This window comes from Leucoraja erinacea, chromosome 3 (assembly GCF_028641065.1).
Source record: "Leucoraja erinacea ecotype New England chromosome 3, Leri_hhj_1, whole genome shotgun sequence".
Lineage (NCBI taxonomy): Eukaryota > Metazoa > Chordata > Chondrichthyes > Rajiformes > Rajidae > Leucoraja > Leucoraja erinaceus.
The window spans coordinates 2,694,592-2,711,336 of record NC_073379.1 but is presented as its reverse complement, the minus strand read 5'-3'; the positions used below and the strand labels follow the sequence as shown (position 1 = coordinate 2,711,336).

The window sequence follows — 16,745 nt, the reverse complement described above, 5'->3', positions numbered from 1 at the left end:
AAGTGTGAGGAGATGCCGATGAACCCATGTGCACATAAGAGTTAAATTCAACTTCCCCAAGACAAGACACCTGTTCATTTCATTGTTAAGACTGCCCCTGCACCACCTCCCTCACTTCCATCCTGGGACTCTAGCAGCCTGTGGGTGAAACAAAGGTTGAGGCACCTCCTCTAACCTCATCTACTGCATTTGTTGCTCCAGGTGTGGCCTCCTTTACATTGGCGTGGACTAGGCAAGTTACACAAAACTCTTGCACTTGGTCCGCCGTGGCCTGCTGATGGCCTCCTGATTGTCATCCATTTTATCTCCCCTTTCCAAAACACCAATCTTTGTGCCCTGGGCCTCCTCCATCCCCTGTCTCCAAGGTCATAGGCAAACTGGTGGAACAGCACCTCGTATTTCTCTGGGTAGCTTGCAACCCAACAGTATGAACATTGAATGCTCCAGGTTTGGGAAACAACTCAATTTTGTTGCCTTGCAGTCCTACATATAGTAAAAACAACAAAAACACACACTAAACACAAATTAATATCACAAAGAAGTTCACCAGGCACAACCACCCCAGTGACTTCACCAGGCACCTCCTCACTGTGATGGAAGACAAAACACCTTATAGTCTTTGTCTCTTCCCTCCTTATTCTCCCTCTGCGCCGAGGCGATCAGGCTTCAGATGTTGTGAGCCCGCCGGGTGATGGTAAGTAATCTCAGTCCCGCGGCTGAATCCGAGCTCCGCGAACGGGCCGGTTCAACTCCGCAGCCCGGGTCTATATCCTTCCCTGCACATCCATGTGCCTATCTTAAAGCCTGTTACTGTAAATGCCAGTATCATATCGGCCTCCACCTAAACACACCTGGCAATGAGTTCCAGGCCTTCATGACAAGCAAAAATAAATAAATAATAAGACTGGCCCCAACACATTTCCATTAAACCTTCCACCCCATCACCTTATTCAGTAGCTATGCCATTGAGTGTTGGATATTTCCACCCAGGGGCAACGATTCTGACCTCCACCCCATTTACTTAATCATCTTAATTTTGAGACTCTCGAAATGGTGGTGAGCCCGTGGAATTCATAGCCACAGAAGGCCGCGGAGACCAAGTCAATGGATAATGTTACACCAAAGATAGAGAAATTCTTGATTAGTACAGGGTGTCGGGGGTTATGGATGGCAGCAGGAGAATGGGGTTAAGAGAGAAAGATAGATCAGCCATGATTGAATGGTGGAGTAGACTTGATGGGCCAAATGGCCTAATTCAGCTCCAACTAATGAACTTATCAAGGCAAATATCCCGGCTAAGGCAGCAAGGTGTCTTATGTAAAACATACGAAACACAATGACTTTCTAAAATATTTATTCAATCAATGCTAATGCTTCACGGCAAGATCAGAACATTTTGAGTTTACTTAATATTCTTCAGACCACTTTCAAATAATTCACTTGTTTACTATATTTTCACAGCGACTTTTCTTCTGGTAGAATATATGACAGATTAATTCAATGTTCATATTTAAAAAATTCAGACTTATAAAAATGATATAAAAAGCTTTTGTTAGTTTATATACAAGCTTGAAAATAATAGCAAGAACGACACATTTCCATGTTCCAGTCGAACATTAAATATTTAAAAAAAATTCAGGACTGTTCTTAATATTTAAATATATCAGACCATTTTTAAAATATATACACCCTATACATATATTGAAATAAAAACAAAGGACACATGCAGGATTGATACAATTCAAAATCGTCACAAATGTCACAATCGTGTGGTATATGGACAATGTTATATGTACAAAGTCAGTACATCTTACTGGACTTATCACTTGCATTGAAATTATATTAGGACAAAATTTGAATTTGTTCAGAAGGTTGACTCTGAATTATGCGAGTTATTTCATGCAATGATAAGACACAAAAAGTTGGAGCAACTCAGCAGGACAGACAGCATCTCTGGAGAGGAATAGGTGACGTTCAGAAGAAGGGTCTCGACCCAAAACGTCACCCATTCCTTCTCCCCAGAGATGCTGCCTGCCCCCGCTGAGTTACTCCAGCTTTTTGTTTCCCTCTTCGATTTAAACCCCAGCACCTGCAATTCCTTCCTACATATATCATGCAATGTCATTGACCATTGTTTGAATGAAACTTCTGAAACTATTGCAGATAATTATTTCCAAATTGGATTAATACTCAGTTGATTTCCTATCCCAGGTGTTCAAGCACCCATCCTCTATCTTTTTGTGTTAAAAGTTCACCATGTGCCATGGAATCCAAGTTATGTATCCACACAAATGATCAACAGTTGCTTGTCGTGGTAGTAACTTTACTGGCAGAGGTATAGGAAGATGATCGTTTGGAAAATTTCTTGGAGGCAATTGAGGCCTGGATACTTCTAACAGCTCGCACACTGCGGCAGCGGAGTGTGTTTCGAACATGATCTCTGAAGTCTTTAGAAACAAAGTAATAGACAAAGGGATCAATGCAGCTATTTATGCTCGATAGGCAAAGGCTTATAATGTAAACGACATAAAGATTGCTGGCCTGATAGTGTTTGATCATATAGTAGTGGACAATAAGAAGAACATTGCTGGGAGTGAAGCAAATCAAATACATCATGAGAACCGTGATAATGAGTTGGATCGCCCTCTTGCGACTTTTCCCAATGCTATCTTCATTAGAAGAAGCTTTCAATGCTTTGATCATCAATACATAGGAGGTCAAGGTCAACAATGCTGGAAATAAAAATACCCCAATAGCCAAAGACAAAAAGTAGTCAAACATGGTAGAGGCCAACTTTGCTTCAGGTAGGACATCGTGACAGGTTACAATATCAAGGTTAACAATTTTTGCCGTTTGCGTAATGTTCAAGTACAAGGGTATTGTGCCCAGTACAATCAGTACCCAAATGAAAATGGAGATGCCGTAAGCAATGCTGTTCTTCCTCCTTGCTTGAGAAATTGGTTCCACAACAACCCAGTACCTTTGCACACTGAGGCAAGTCATGAACAAAATGGAACAGTACATGTTGCCATAGAAAAATACAATGAACACTTCGCACATTGCTTCTCCAAAAATCCAATTGTTGCCGTTCAGGTGGTATGAAATTTTCAACGGTAACAAGACAATGAACAGGAGATCTGCCAAAGCCAAGTTGGCCATGTAAATAGCTGCCGGGTGTTTATTCTTTGTTCGATAGCCAAAAACCCACAGTGCCATGGCATTTGCGGGCAATCCAATGATGAATACTACAATGTAGACCAACGGCAAAAAGACTGTAGTCAATCCACCGGTCAGCACAGATTCCACAAACTCATCAACCATCAAGTCAGTGCCATTAGTTATTTCACCAATAAAGGATCGAGCTTCTGCAATTAAAAAAAAAGTATCATTAACTATAATAGTCAAGTCATATTTCCGTTTGAAATTCCCATTTAATGCAGTTAATGTTACGATGTTTACATTTTTTTCAGCAACAAAGGCCTTCAACATTTTGTAACAAAGGAATCAGGGAGCCCTGGGACATGAAACAAACAGTGATGAAAGACAATGTGTAGGAAGGAACTGCAGATGCTGGTCTAAACTGGTCGGAGGGAGGAGAACAAGGAGGAGCGACCATGGGTACTTTGTATGTGTAAGCAGGAACTGCAGATGCTGGTTTAAACCAAAGATACACAAAAAGCTGGAGTAACTCAGCGGGACAGGCAGCATCGCTGGAGAGAAAGAAAGGACGAAAAGGAATGGGGAAAGGGAAACAAGAGATAGAGAGTGACAGAGATATAGAACAAATCTGTCAAAGTTGCCATATATATCTTTCATAAAGTTCTCTAAGAGGAGCATTGTGCAACATTCTCTCTCTGCCGCACCCTATTTTTCACATATCTTTCATTCATTTGTTCTATATCACTGTCTATCTCTCGTTTCCCTCTCCCCCGACTCTAGTCTGAAGAACAGTCTCGGCTCAAAACGTCACCTATTCCTTTTCTCCAGAGGTGTTGCCTGACACTGAGTCACTCTAGTTTTGTCGTCACCCTATAATTGTTTTGCGTTGTCTGCCGAAACAAATACTGGAGCATCACAGAAATACCATCATAACTCAGAGACGAGTCATCTCAGCTAATCAGATAGGAACAAAGGCGAGAAACTTCCAGAGTCTCAGAGCAGAAACTAAGCTAGCCTGCCCTTTCCAAGACTCAACGGTACAATGCGTCTTGTATTGTGGCTTTCTAGAAATACTTGGAATATTGAACAGGCTTTGAAAGTTTGCAACAACATCCACATCCCTCCATTTTGTCAGCCAGGATGCTTCCGATTCCAACTTTTGTGAAAACTATTTCCATTCCAGACTTTGTAAACTTTAAGTGTCTCTTTACTTTTGCCAGAGAAACAGCATCACTCTTGTCAATTTTGTTTGTAATTTTCAATAACTTTTCCAAACTTAAACCCTTCATTCCTTAACAACATCTTGATAAAGGTCCAGTCTATCTATTAAAGAAAGGGCCTGTCCCACTTGGCCGTCATTTGTGCGTAATTTATGCGACATCATTTACGCGTCACGACACGCACGTGATGCACGCATGGCGCGCGATGACATAGGCAGTGACGTGCAAATGACGGCCAAGTGGGACAGGCCCTTACGGGTTCATACATTTGCTCAAATGTCTTTACAGTACACTATTCAGAACCTAACAAGCTTTTTAAAGTGTCACTGTTTTTCATTACTCACGTTACTTAAGATGTATTTTCTTTAAAGGATGTGTATAATACAGTTGAGTAGGAAGGACACGATGTTGGAGAAGTCCAGAACCAGGGGCCACAGTTTAAGAATAAGGGGTAAGCCATTTAGAACAGAGATGAGGCAACACTTTTTCCACACAGAGTGTTGTGAGTCTGTGGAATTCTCTGCCTCAGAGGGCGGTGGAGGCCAGTTCTCTGGATACTTTCAAGAGAGAGCTAGATAGGGTTCGAAGATAGTGGAGTCAAGGGATATGGGGAGATGGCAGGAATGGGGTACTGATTGTTGATGATCAGCGATGATCACATTGAATGGCGGTGATGGCTTGAAAGGCCGAAAGGCCTACTCATGCACCTATTGGAACTGCAGATGCTAGTTGAAACCAAAGATGCTCAAAATGCTGGAGTAACCCAGCGGGACAGGAAGCATATCCGGAGAGAAGGAATGGGTGACGTTCGGGTCAAGACCCTTCTTCAGGCTGATTTGGGATAAGGTAAACGAGAGATATAGACAGTGATGTGGAGGGGTAAAGAACAAGGAATGAAAGATTGTGATGTTTCAGGTCAAGACCCTTCCTAAAACTTAATACAGTTGTTCGCCTAATTGACACTTTCAAAACCCATCATGATGGTCTTCCTGGATTAATAATTTTATCCCTTTGCATTCAATTTCAACTTCCACATTTCTTCCCTTGTCAATATCCATCCTCCTTCCAGACTGTGGGTAAAAAGACTCCCACTGCCCTATTCCAGCTGTGAACAGCAACACTCCCATACTAGGTATCTAGCTCAGTGGATTCAAAACTTAGCATGAGCATTTATCTTTAAAAAAAAATTGAGACTAATTTCACAATTGCATTAAACCAAATCAGGTCGTCCAGAGTTTGGAAAGACAAATTGGCAGAATTATTAAGTCAAGTAGCAATTGAAGATAGGGTACAGTTGATAGGGTCATAGAGTGATACAGTGTGGAAACAGGCTCTTCGGCCCAACTTGCTGGTAGGAACAAGCTGCCAGATGAGGCAGGGACTACCCCAACATTTAAGAAACAGTTTCCAGGTACATGAATAGGACAGGTTTGGAGGGGTATGGGCCAAATATGGGTGCGTGGGAATAGTGTAGCTGGGACATGTTGGCCGGTGTGGGCAAGTTGGGCCAAAGGACCCGTTTCCACACTGTATCACTCTATGGCCATGACTAGAAGGGACAAGACAAAGCCCAAATTAAAACCAAGGATGAAAGGTTAAAATTAAACCACGTCTTGCTGAATTACAGATAAACACAGCTCGAGTGCAGTGGATATAGGGCTTGGCCCCATTTAAAATTAAGGGCCTGTCCCGCTTTCCCCAAGTTATGCACAATAGACAATAACCCTCTGGGGCAGAGAATCCCACAGACTCGTCCTTGGTTATGCTGGTAGTCTTGCTGAGATTTCTATACAATTCAATGAGGTTGATGGTAAGACAGAGGCAGGGGTGGGGTAATGGCATTACAGCAACATAAACAAACATAATTGACATCCTATATAGGATTCAATTCAACAGTTTGGTTCAATTGAATTAGTGGCCACAGAACATGCTTTGACAAGGCTGCACACTCATGTCTAGTCTTGCCAAAGATAACTTTCTGTTCAATCGCCACGGGATACAGAATGAGCAATCTGACAATTTAGATAGTGGAGACATTTTTGAAAAAAAAAGGCACTGGTGTCAGTAGATTGCATCAAAACTGATTGAATGTTACCAGGAACATAGACACAAGAAGCTGGAGTAACTCAGCAGGTCAGACAGCATCTCTGGAGAAAAGGAATAGGTGGCGTTTCTGGTCGAGACCCTTCTTCAGAGGGGTTCAGATATAGCCAGTTTCTCTCCTTATCCATTCCACATTCCATCCAAATATCCTGCTCTTTAAACAATGCCACACAAGACATTATCCCTCTATCTAGTAAGAAGGCATTAGGATACATACTGTTCTTAAGTAGGCATATCACGAGGCATATGACAACTTGCACTTAGCCCATCATTTATTAATTACATTGCAGATATCAGCAAACAGGTTAGTTGATACTGCAGGACAATGAATAAGGAACAGTAAAGAGAAGCGAGGCTTTGTTTAAACTGGAAGCACACATAAAGGTTGTTCTGCTCATGCCTGCACTACATTCAATGCAATCCTTACTGATCCTCTCCAGAGCCCCTTTGGTAGAGTTATGGAGTCTTGCAGCATAGAGACTGGCCCTTCAGCCCAACTTGCCCATGTCAACCCAGGTGCCACATATACACAGGTACCACCTGCCTGCATTTGGTCCATATCCCTCTCAAACTTGGCTATCCACGTACCTGTCCAAATGTCTTTTAACGGCAGGTGCAATAATATTTTCAAAACATTTGGACGCAACTTTTGTGCGGTCACGGTGGCACAGCGGTAGAGTTGCTGCCTTACAGCGAATGCAGCGCCGGAGACCCGGGTTCGATTCTGACTACGGGTGCTGCCCGTACGGAGTTTATACATTCTCCCCGTGATCTGTGTGGGTTTTCTCTGAGATCTTCGGTTTCCTCACACACTCCAAAGACATCCAGGTTTGTAGGTTAATTGGCTTGGTAAATGTAAAAATTGTCCCGAGTGTAGGATAGGGTTAACGTGCGGGGATCACTGATCGGCGCGGACCCGGTGGGACGAAGAGCCTGTTTCTGCACTGTATCTCCAAACTAAACTCCATCCTCTGGCAGTCTGAAGAAGGGTTTCGGCCCGAAACGTCGCCTATTTCCTTCGCTCCATAGATGCTGCTGCACCCGCTGAGTTTCTCCAGCATTTTTGTGTACCTACCTCCTCTGGCAACTTGTTCCATTTACCCACCACTCCTCCATTGAATCGTTGCCCTTCAGGTTCCATTAAACCTCCCCCCCCTCTCTGCTTCTTAATTCCTCTATACTGGGTAAAAGACTCTCTGCATCCAACCCGTCTATTCCCTTCGATCTTGTGCATCTCCAAGATCACCCCTCATCTTCCTGTGCTCCAAGAAATAATGCCCTAGACTGCCCAACCTCTCCCTATAGCTCCGACCCTCAAGTCCAGGCAATATCCTTGTAAAATTCTTCCCATTCCAGTCTAACATCTTTCCTATAGCAGGGCAACAAAAATTGAACACAATACTCAAAATGTGGCCTCGCCAACACCTTGTACAACTGCAACATAATTTGCGCAAGAAGGAACTGCAGATGCTGGTTTAAAGCGAAGATGGACACAAAAAGCTGTAGTAACTCAGCGGGACAGGCGGCATCTCTGGAGAGAAGGAACGGGTGACTTTTCGGGTCGAGACCCTCCTTCAGCAGAACTTCCCAACTTCTGCACTCAGTACCCTGACTGATGAAGGCCAACGTGCCAAGAGCCTTTTGACCAACCTATCCATAAGGAGCTATATTCCTACCCCTCTACAGCACTCCCCAGAGAACCACCATTCACTGCAAAGGTTCTGCTCCGATTTGACTTCAAAACATGCAACATCACACACTTATCTATATTAAGGGCCATCAACCATTCTTCAGCCCACTTGCTCAACTGATCAATATCCCGCCATCGTTTTTGTTAACTATCTTCATTATCTGCAAGCCAACACACTTTAAGTTAGCTTTTAGCTTAGTTTAGAGATCAGTGAAGCCCACCGGGTCTGCACCGACCAGCGATCCCAGCACATTGACACTATCCTACACACGGGACAATTTTTACATTTACCAAGCCAATTAACCTACAAACCTGGATGTCTTTGTAGTGTGGGATGAAACCGAAGTTCTCGGAGAAAACCGACGCAGGTCACGGGAAGAACATACAAACTCCGTACAGACAGCACCCGCAGCCAGGATTGTACCTGGGTCTCTGGCGCTGTAAGGCAGCAACTCTACCGCTGAGCCATGGTGCCGTCCATTATCTTACTGCATCTGCAAACTTACCAATCATGCAGTCTCTTCCAAATTGTTAATATAAACCACAAATCCATCTACAAAAAAAAATGTCAACCCATGCACATATGTCAGCTCCAATCCAAGTGGTTTAATTTGTCATACTATCTGTAGATGGTTTATGCATGCAACCTATAATGTAGCTACCTCAATACCACTAACCACGCCTCAGTATAACTGTGATATCCTCCCCTTGCTCCTCCCTTGGTTCCAATACGCCTGAAGACTAGATGCAGTCAGTACTGGGACGTGCTTCACATGTGCCTTTATTAAATGCTCAGTAAAGTTACAGTGCGTCAGACTTAACTTCTTTACACTATCTTTGTACCATTGGAACAAAGATAGTACAATTTTGAAATTTTAAATGCACATCTACAGATTCGACCTTACCTGCAGCATTAATTACATCAAGAAATCTCCATTAAATTTAAATAAAATTCAGATGTGAATTTATGTCTAATCCCATCAACAATAAAAATAGAAGTGGAAAGGCTTTTCAGAGGACAAAAAAGTCGGAAATCTCCAAGACCTGACAACGTTTCCCTCTCTACTCTTAAGCTCTGTGCCAAACAGCTGGCACTGGTATATACAGACATTTTTAACCAGTCCCTGCAAACATGTACTATCCCTGTACCCAAAAAGGCAAGGATTACTGGTCTTAATGACTACAGGCCTGTCGCACTGACCTCTGTAGTCATGAAGACACTCGAAAGGCTTGTGCTGGCCAAGCTGAAAAATATCACAAACTCCCTGCTGGACCCTCTGCAGTTTGTGTATCGGGCCAATAGATACTATTGATAGATATATTATTGTACACTGCTTCTAATAAAAATATATATTTTTTTAATTTGACATCTGACCTTAAAGTTATGCCATCTAGTCTTTGACATTTCCACCCCAGGAAAAAGGTTTTTACTACAAGCTACCATTTTTTGTACTCCACCCTTTTAGTGTCTAGTTATATCATTCACACCATCAAAACAAGTTTCAATTACAACCATGTAATTAATGCTCAGGCTTAGCTGGCTGACGTATATATCCTAAAATAAAATTTCCTCCATCGTATTCAACCTATGCAAAAGACGTTGTTACAAGCCACTGTTAATTCCCCGCCCTATTTTTCCCCTCTAGGAGTATCGGAGGATCTCGCTTGTGTTTTGTGCTTTAAAAAAATGTTGTACCAAAAATATACAGGCTGGGACTAGAGATCTTGGAATTCAGGTTTCACAAGAATATTCTCAATTTTGTAAAACAAGGCTTTTCAACTCTATCTACATGTTGCAGCAATACTCTCAACGTTGAAGAGAACCGAGAAGAGGCGCGTTTTGCTCCAAGCAGCAAAAAATGCACCAAATACAAGGTTATCTGAACGTTTCTGTGCTCAACCCACCATCACTCACATCCCCATACCGATCTTTCTGTCCAGTGCCTCCTCCATTGTTTAGTTTAGAGATAAAAAGCAAAAACAGGCCTGTTGGGCCACCAAATCAGCACCGACCAGCGATTCCCGCACACTAACACAACCCTAAACACATTAGGGACAATTTTACATGTATACCAAGCCAATTAACCTGCAAACCTGTATGTCTTTGGAGGGTGGGAGAAACCCCATGCGGTCACTGAACAAATTCCATACAGACAGCACCCGTAGCCAGGATCGAACCCAAGTCTCCGGCATTGTAAACGATACAAAGCAGCAACTCTACCGTTGCGCCACCATGCCATGCCGCCCGCAGTCAGAGTGAGCCCAAACCCAAATTGGAGGAACGGCACCTCATATTTTGCTTGGGCAGCTTACAACCCAGCAGTATGATCTTGATTTCTCCAACTTCAAGTGATCATTCCCATCTTTATGCAACTATCACCCACCCGAGTCATCATACGAGTTTCATTGTCAGTTTCATTGTCGGTACAACTCCTTTTCACCGAACCAACAGCTAACAATGGACCTTTTCCTAGATCATTGTAACTTTTTTTTGCACCTTTCATTTCTTTGTACTATATCTCCCTCTATATCACCACATTGGAACAATGATTTTGAAATTTTAAATACACATCTACAGATCTCTTGTTTCCCTCCCCCCCGACTCAGTCTGAAGAAGAGCTCCAGGGTTGTAGGTTTCACTCAACAAAGGTTGATTGGCTTTGTTAAATTTGAATTGTCCCTAGTGGGTAGGATAGTGTTAACGTGTGGGGAATGCTGATCGGCGTGGCGGGCCAAAGATTCTGTTCCTGCACCGTATCTCTAAACTAAACTAAACAAAATGGGTCTCAACCAAAAACATCATCCATTCCTTCTCTCTAGAAGTCCCATTGTCACTCCTTAACAAATGCAGATTCACACCATGGTTTAATGATTCAATAGTTTAAAGTGCAAATTACCTCTTAAGTTACACATTAGATGCCCTAAATGTTTTGAAAAGTTTCTAAATGCTCTTCCTCCTTTACTCACTTCTTCCCTTTCTGCACCATGCAACAACTAAGAGTTAAGGCAAGCATTTTTATGATTTCTAACCTATAAATGTTGATTGTCATGCCACCACTGGCCTTCAAATCTTTATTGCCCAAGTGCAGTAGATTAAGAAAGCCACTGATCTAGGTACTATGATATACATTCAATATTAACTTCAAAGTTATGGCCAATCAGATTAATAAGTAAAAGGAGCAGATTTAGGCCATTCCGCCCATCAAGTCTACTCCGCCATTCCATCATGTCTGATCTATATTTCGCTCCTAACCTCATTTTAGTTTGGTTTAGAGATACAGCGCAGAAACAGGTCCGCGCCGACCAGCGATCCCCGCACATTAACTCCATCCTACACCCACTAGGAACAATGTTTACATTTATCAAGCCAATTAACCCACAACCCTGCACGTCTTTGGAGTTCTGCTGCCTTCTCCCCATAACCCCTGACACCCGCATTGATCAAGAATCTCTGCCTTAAAAATATCCATTGATTTGGCCTCCACCGCCGTCTATGTCAATGAATTCCACAGATTCACCACCCTCTGACTAATACAAGCAAAATATTAACTTTAGTGTACAAAATTGAGGATATTAACCAAGGAGAATGGTCATCACGTTATTCCTTTTATCATGTATCTATGTGTACACTGTGAACGGCTCGATTTTAATCACTGACTGGTTAGAAACGTAGAAAATAGGTGCAGGAGGAGGCCTTTCGGCCCTTCGAGCCAGCACCGCCATTCATTGTGATCATGGCTGATCATCCCCTATCAATAACCCGTGCCTGCCTTCTCCCCATATCCCTGGACTCCACTAGCCCCTAGAGCTCTATCTAACTCTCTCTTAAATCCATCCAGTGATTTGGCCTCCACTGCCCTCTGTGGCAGGGAATTCCATAAATTCACAACTCTCTGGGTGAAAAAGTTTTTTCTCACCTCACTCTTAAATAACCTCCCCTTTATTCTAAGACTGTGGCCCCTGGTTCTGCACTCGCCCAACATTGGGAACATTTTTCCTGCATCTAGCCTATCCAGTCCTTTTATAATTTTATGTTTCTATAAGATTCCCCTCATCCTTCGAAACCCCAGTGAATGCAAGCCCAGTCTTTTCAATCTTTCCTCTTATGACAGTCCCGCCATCCCAGGGATCAATCTCGTGAACCTATGCTGCACTTGCCAGGCTTTGTTCTGCCCCTCCTTTCTTCCAACTTTCTTACCCCTCCCCCCACCATCAGTCTGATGAAGGTCTGCCAGAGGACGCTAGAGAGGCAGGTACAACAATGATATTCAAAAGACATTTAGGCAGGCACGTGGGTAAGAAATGGAGGGATAAAGCCAAACCCAGCCAGGCAGGACTAGCAAGGTCCTAGCTATAAAACAGGGTCAGTGCAGACAGGTTGGGCTGACAAGCCTAGTTCTGTGCTATAAGTGATTAATCCCCTCCCCCCCCAAATAGTCTCATAGCTTGGCAGAAAATGTACCCATTCAGTGACAGAAAAATAATAAACAATAGAAAGGACTATAGCGTGATACAAGCAGTTGAAACACAAGGAAAATGAAAATAAACCTGCTTTAAGAAGGAGGTGTAGGGATCTTATAGAAACATAAAACATTATAACAGGACTGGACAAGCTAGATGCAGGAAAAATGTTCCCATGTTGGGTGAGTCCAGAACCAGGGCCACAGTTTTAGAATAAAGGGGGGGGTCATTTAAGACTGAGTTGAGAAAAAAAAAGTCTTCACCCAGAGAGTTGTGAATTTGTGGAAATCCCTGCCACAGAGGGCAGTGGAGGCCAAATCACTGGATGGATTTAAGAGAGAGTTAGATAGAGCTCTAGGGGCTAGTGGAATCAAGGGATATGGGGCGCGCAGGCACGGGTTATTGATAGGGGACGATCAGCCATGATCACAATGAATGGCGGTGCTGGCTCGAAGGGCCGAATGGCCTCCTCCTGCATCTATTTTCTATGTTTCTAAGAGCATACTCCATAGACCATGAAACAGCACAAGTGCATATCATGATGCTAATTTCAACGAATCTCCTCCGCCTGCATGTGACTGATCCACACAGCCCTCGAGTCTCTGCATGTCCAAGTGCTTATCTGAACGCCTCTTAAATATCACAATGGCATCTGCCTCCCCCATCACCCCAGGCAGCACGTTCCAGCTATCCAAAACTAAAATCCTTCACACTCATATCTCCTTCTCAGACGCTATCGAGTACAGGCAGATACCAATCTTCCAACATATACAGCCTAAACAATAATATTACAAATCACAGAACGATGAGCTTGCCTTCCAATCATTAACAAAGCTTTACATTATCATCAGCCATGAAATTAAACCTTCGAAATCGGTAATTCGCTTCCTGTGTTAGTGATTGCTTTTGTCTTCAGTTAAAAAAAAAATTAAAAACGTGTTTTTTCTTGAAAGAAATCGGGTAATAAGCCATCAGTAAATAGGTTTCCTAAAGAAAAAGCGACATTTAGTTTCACCCTCCACCCACACACCGCCACTGCAAAAAGGCGTGGTCGTCTGTCAACACGGCATCCTACACACTCGTGTTACTAGTTTTATTGTCCATCTTCAGTGTAAACCAAATATACTAGGGTTTAAACCAGCATCTGCAGAGCCTAGACACTGATCACCAAATGCGACCAAAGTCCCAACGTTCGTGTGCTAAAAAGTGGCTCATATTACATGTCGTACTCTGGACTGAATGGTGATCCAAATGCAAATGATTTTTGACCTAACGAAAATGTATGTTTATGTTCTTGCGTGCGCCACCTTCACCTCGAAGAACACGAGTGGCCTCCCAATTAGTCGTGGCTTCGATCTTAAGGTTTTCCAACCACAATCCCTATCCCTTCCTCTAACGAACTCTCGTCCTCTTCCCAGCCCTGACCTCATCCCAACCTTCCCCTCCCTCGCTTCTCCCACCCTGCCCTCACTACCATCTCACCTCCCCCAACCTATCTGCACTCCCACCTCATCTCCTCTCGTGCCTTCACTCCCACCTTCCCCAATCCAACCTCACCCCTTCCAGCACCACTCTGTCCCCACTCACCCCTCCCCTCTTAGACACTGCCTCTACTCCCAACGTCTCCCCTTCCCCTCACACACCCTGCCTCCCGCCACCACTCCTCCTCACACACCATGTACCCCACTCTCTCCCCTCACACACCATGTACCCCTCGCCTTCCCCTCACCCACCCTTCCCCTCACCCACCCTCTCCCCAACCTGACCCCACTCTCATCCCCCAACTCTCAAACCTCGCACTTCCTCGCTCAGCCCCTGCTCCCACTCTCACCTCACCCGCTCCCTTCTCCCAACTTGGCCCTGCTCCCTCCTCACCACCAACCAGCCCTCACTCTCACCCTCTGCCCCCACCCCCAACCCCGGACTTACTGCCTCCATAGCAAACAGGGACGACAGACGCCAGCAGCATTAACAGGAGCATTCTTCTGAACTGCTTCCCTTCTGGAGTTTCGCTGCAATTAATTCCCAAGCAAGACTTCCGCGTAACACAGAGTAACCGAGCCAACTTTGCTCCAGCGCCGTGCCTGGCGAGCCACAGATATATAAGGTGTCCCGGGAGGGGCGGGACTGCTGTTACCTCGATACTCACTGGATTAGCAGGTGTATGGGGCGTGGACGAGCCGGCCTTGCGCTGGGGGTGGGTCCGGAGACCTGGTCTGCCTCAAGAGGCAGGGTTTCCCCCCAACAAACGCTCACCGATACCCGGCGCCGGGTGGTTTCAGTGGTGTGAGTCACCGGCGTGCCGTTGCCGCAGGAGTTAACAAAAGTTTATACGCACACACACACACAGGATGAGCAAAGCGCACACAGTGTTGGAGGAGACAACAACAACAAGCCGCAGGCAGACACTAAATGCTGGAGTAACTCAGCGGGACAGGCAGCATCTCCGGGGGAGAAGGAATGGGTGACGTTTCGTGTCGAGACCCTTCTTCAGACCAAAGATCCTAGAGCTCTAAGATCTTTGCTTCAGACCGGTTAGGGATGAGAGAGACGAGAGACATAGACGGTGATGTGGAGAGATAAAGAACAATGGATGAAAGATATGCAAAAAAAAGTAACGATGATAAAGGAAACAGGAATTGTAAGCTTTGGAGGGTGAAACTGAGAAGCTAGTGCGAATTGGGTGGGGGAGGGATGGAGAGAGAGGGAATGCCGGGGCTACCTGAAGTGAGGGAAATCAATATTCATACCACTGGGCTGTAAGCTGGCCAAGCTAAATATGAGATGCTGTTCCGCCAATTTGCATTTAGTCTCACTCTGACAATGGAGGAGACCGAGGACCACAGATGTTGGAATCTGGAATAAAACACACAACGTACTGGAGAAAATGCACAAGAAACTCACAAGAGTACAACAATCACAAAAGGAAGGTTACACAAAAAAGCTGGAGAAACTCAGCGGGTGCAGCAGTATCTATGGAGCGAAGGAAATAGGCAACGTTTCGGGCCGAAACCCTTCTTCAGACCTTCGGCCCGAAACATTGCCTATTTCCTTCGCTCCATAGATGCTGCTGCACCCGCTGAGTTTCTCCAGCTTTTTTGTGTAACCTTCGATTCTCCAGCATCTGCAGTTCCCTCTTAATCACAAAAGGAATGTTGTCAAGTTGGAAAGGGTGCAGAGAAGATTTACAGGGATGTTGCCAGGAATAGAGGGTCTTTGTGTGTTCAGTTTAGTATATTGTTCAGTTTAGTTTATTGTCACGTGTACTGAGGAACAGCGCAAAGCTTTTTGTTGCGTGCTAACCGGTCAGCGGAAAGACAACACGTGATTACACTCGACCAATTTACAGTGGGAATAACGTCTAGTGCAAGGTATAGCCGGTAAAGTCTTGTCTGACAAGGATTGTCTGAGGGACATCAAGAGGTAGATAGTAGTTCAGGACTGCTCTCTACTTGTGTTAGGATGATTCAGTTGCCTGATAACAGCTGGGAAGAAACTGCCCCTGAATCTGGTGGTGTATGTTTTCACACTTCTATACCTTTTGCCGGACAGGAGAGGGCAGAAGAGGGAGTGACCAGTATGTGTGTGCGTGTATGTGTATATATACACACACTGAACTTTTGTTCTCATTATAATGTTTACAGTGTATTAATTTACATATTCTGTTGCGCTTCTGCAAGCAAGAATATGATTGTTCTATCTGGAACATATGACAATAGAACACTCTTGAGCTATAGGGAGAGGTTGAGCAGGCTAGGACTCTATTCCCTGGAGAGCAGGAGGATGAAAGGTGATCTTATAGAGGTGTACAAAATCATGAGAGGAATAGATCGAGTGGACACGGAGTCTCTTGCCCAGCATAGGGGAATCGAGGACCAGAGGACAAAGGTTTAAAGTGAGGGGGGAAAGATTTAATAGAAATCTGAGGAGTGAATTTTTTACACTAAAGATGGTGGGAAAATGGAAGAAGCAACGAGAGGAGGTGTTGAGGCAGGTGCTCATAGAATCACACAGTGATACAGTGTGGAAACTGGCACTTTGCCCCAACTTGGGCTAACATGTCCCAGCGACACTAGTCCCACGTGCCACCATTTGGTCTATATCTCTCCAAA

The 16,745-nt window shown here is 44.2% G+C and overlaps 1 protein-coding gene across 1 annotated transcript; it reads right to left on the bottom strand.

Annotated features, from left to right (window-relative positions):
• Window positions 1-1,337: 1,337 nt before the first annotated feature.
• LOC129694689 (proteinase-activated receptor 2-like) lies at window positions 1,338-14,844 on the bottom strand. The gene is made up of 2 exons (XM_055631427.1): window positions 14,563-14,844; window positions 1,338-3,365 (listed from the first exon to the last, which is right to left on the bottom strand). Exons 1-2 carry the CDS (start codon window positions 14,612-14,614, stop codon window positions 2,296-2,298), a joined length of 1,122 nt encoding a protein of 373 aa, XP_055487402.1. The 5' UTR covers window positions 14,615-14,844; the 3' UTR covers window positions 1,338-2,295.
• Window positions 14,845-16,745: the final 1,901 nt, after the last annotated feature.

What these genes read in the sequence shown, in the direction of transcription:
- LOC129694689 (XM_055631427.1), bottom strand. Translation starts at nt 14,614, where the DNA reads ATGCTCCTGTTAATGCTGCTGGCGTCTGTCGTCCCTGTTTGCTATGGA. An exon ending in CCCTGTTTGCTATGGAGGCA is followed by an intron (nt 3,366 to 14,562) that starts GTAAGTCCGGGG and finishes TTTTAATTGCAG; the next exon opens with AAGCTCGATCCTTTATTGGT.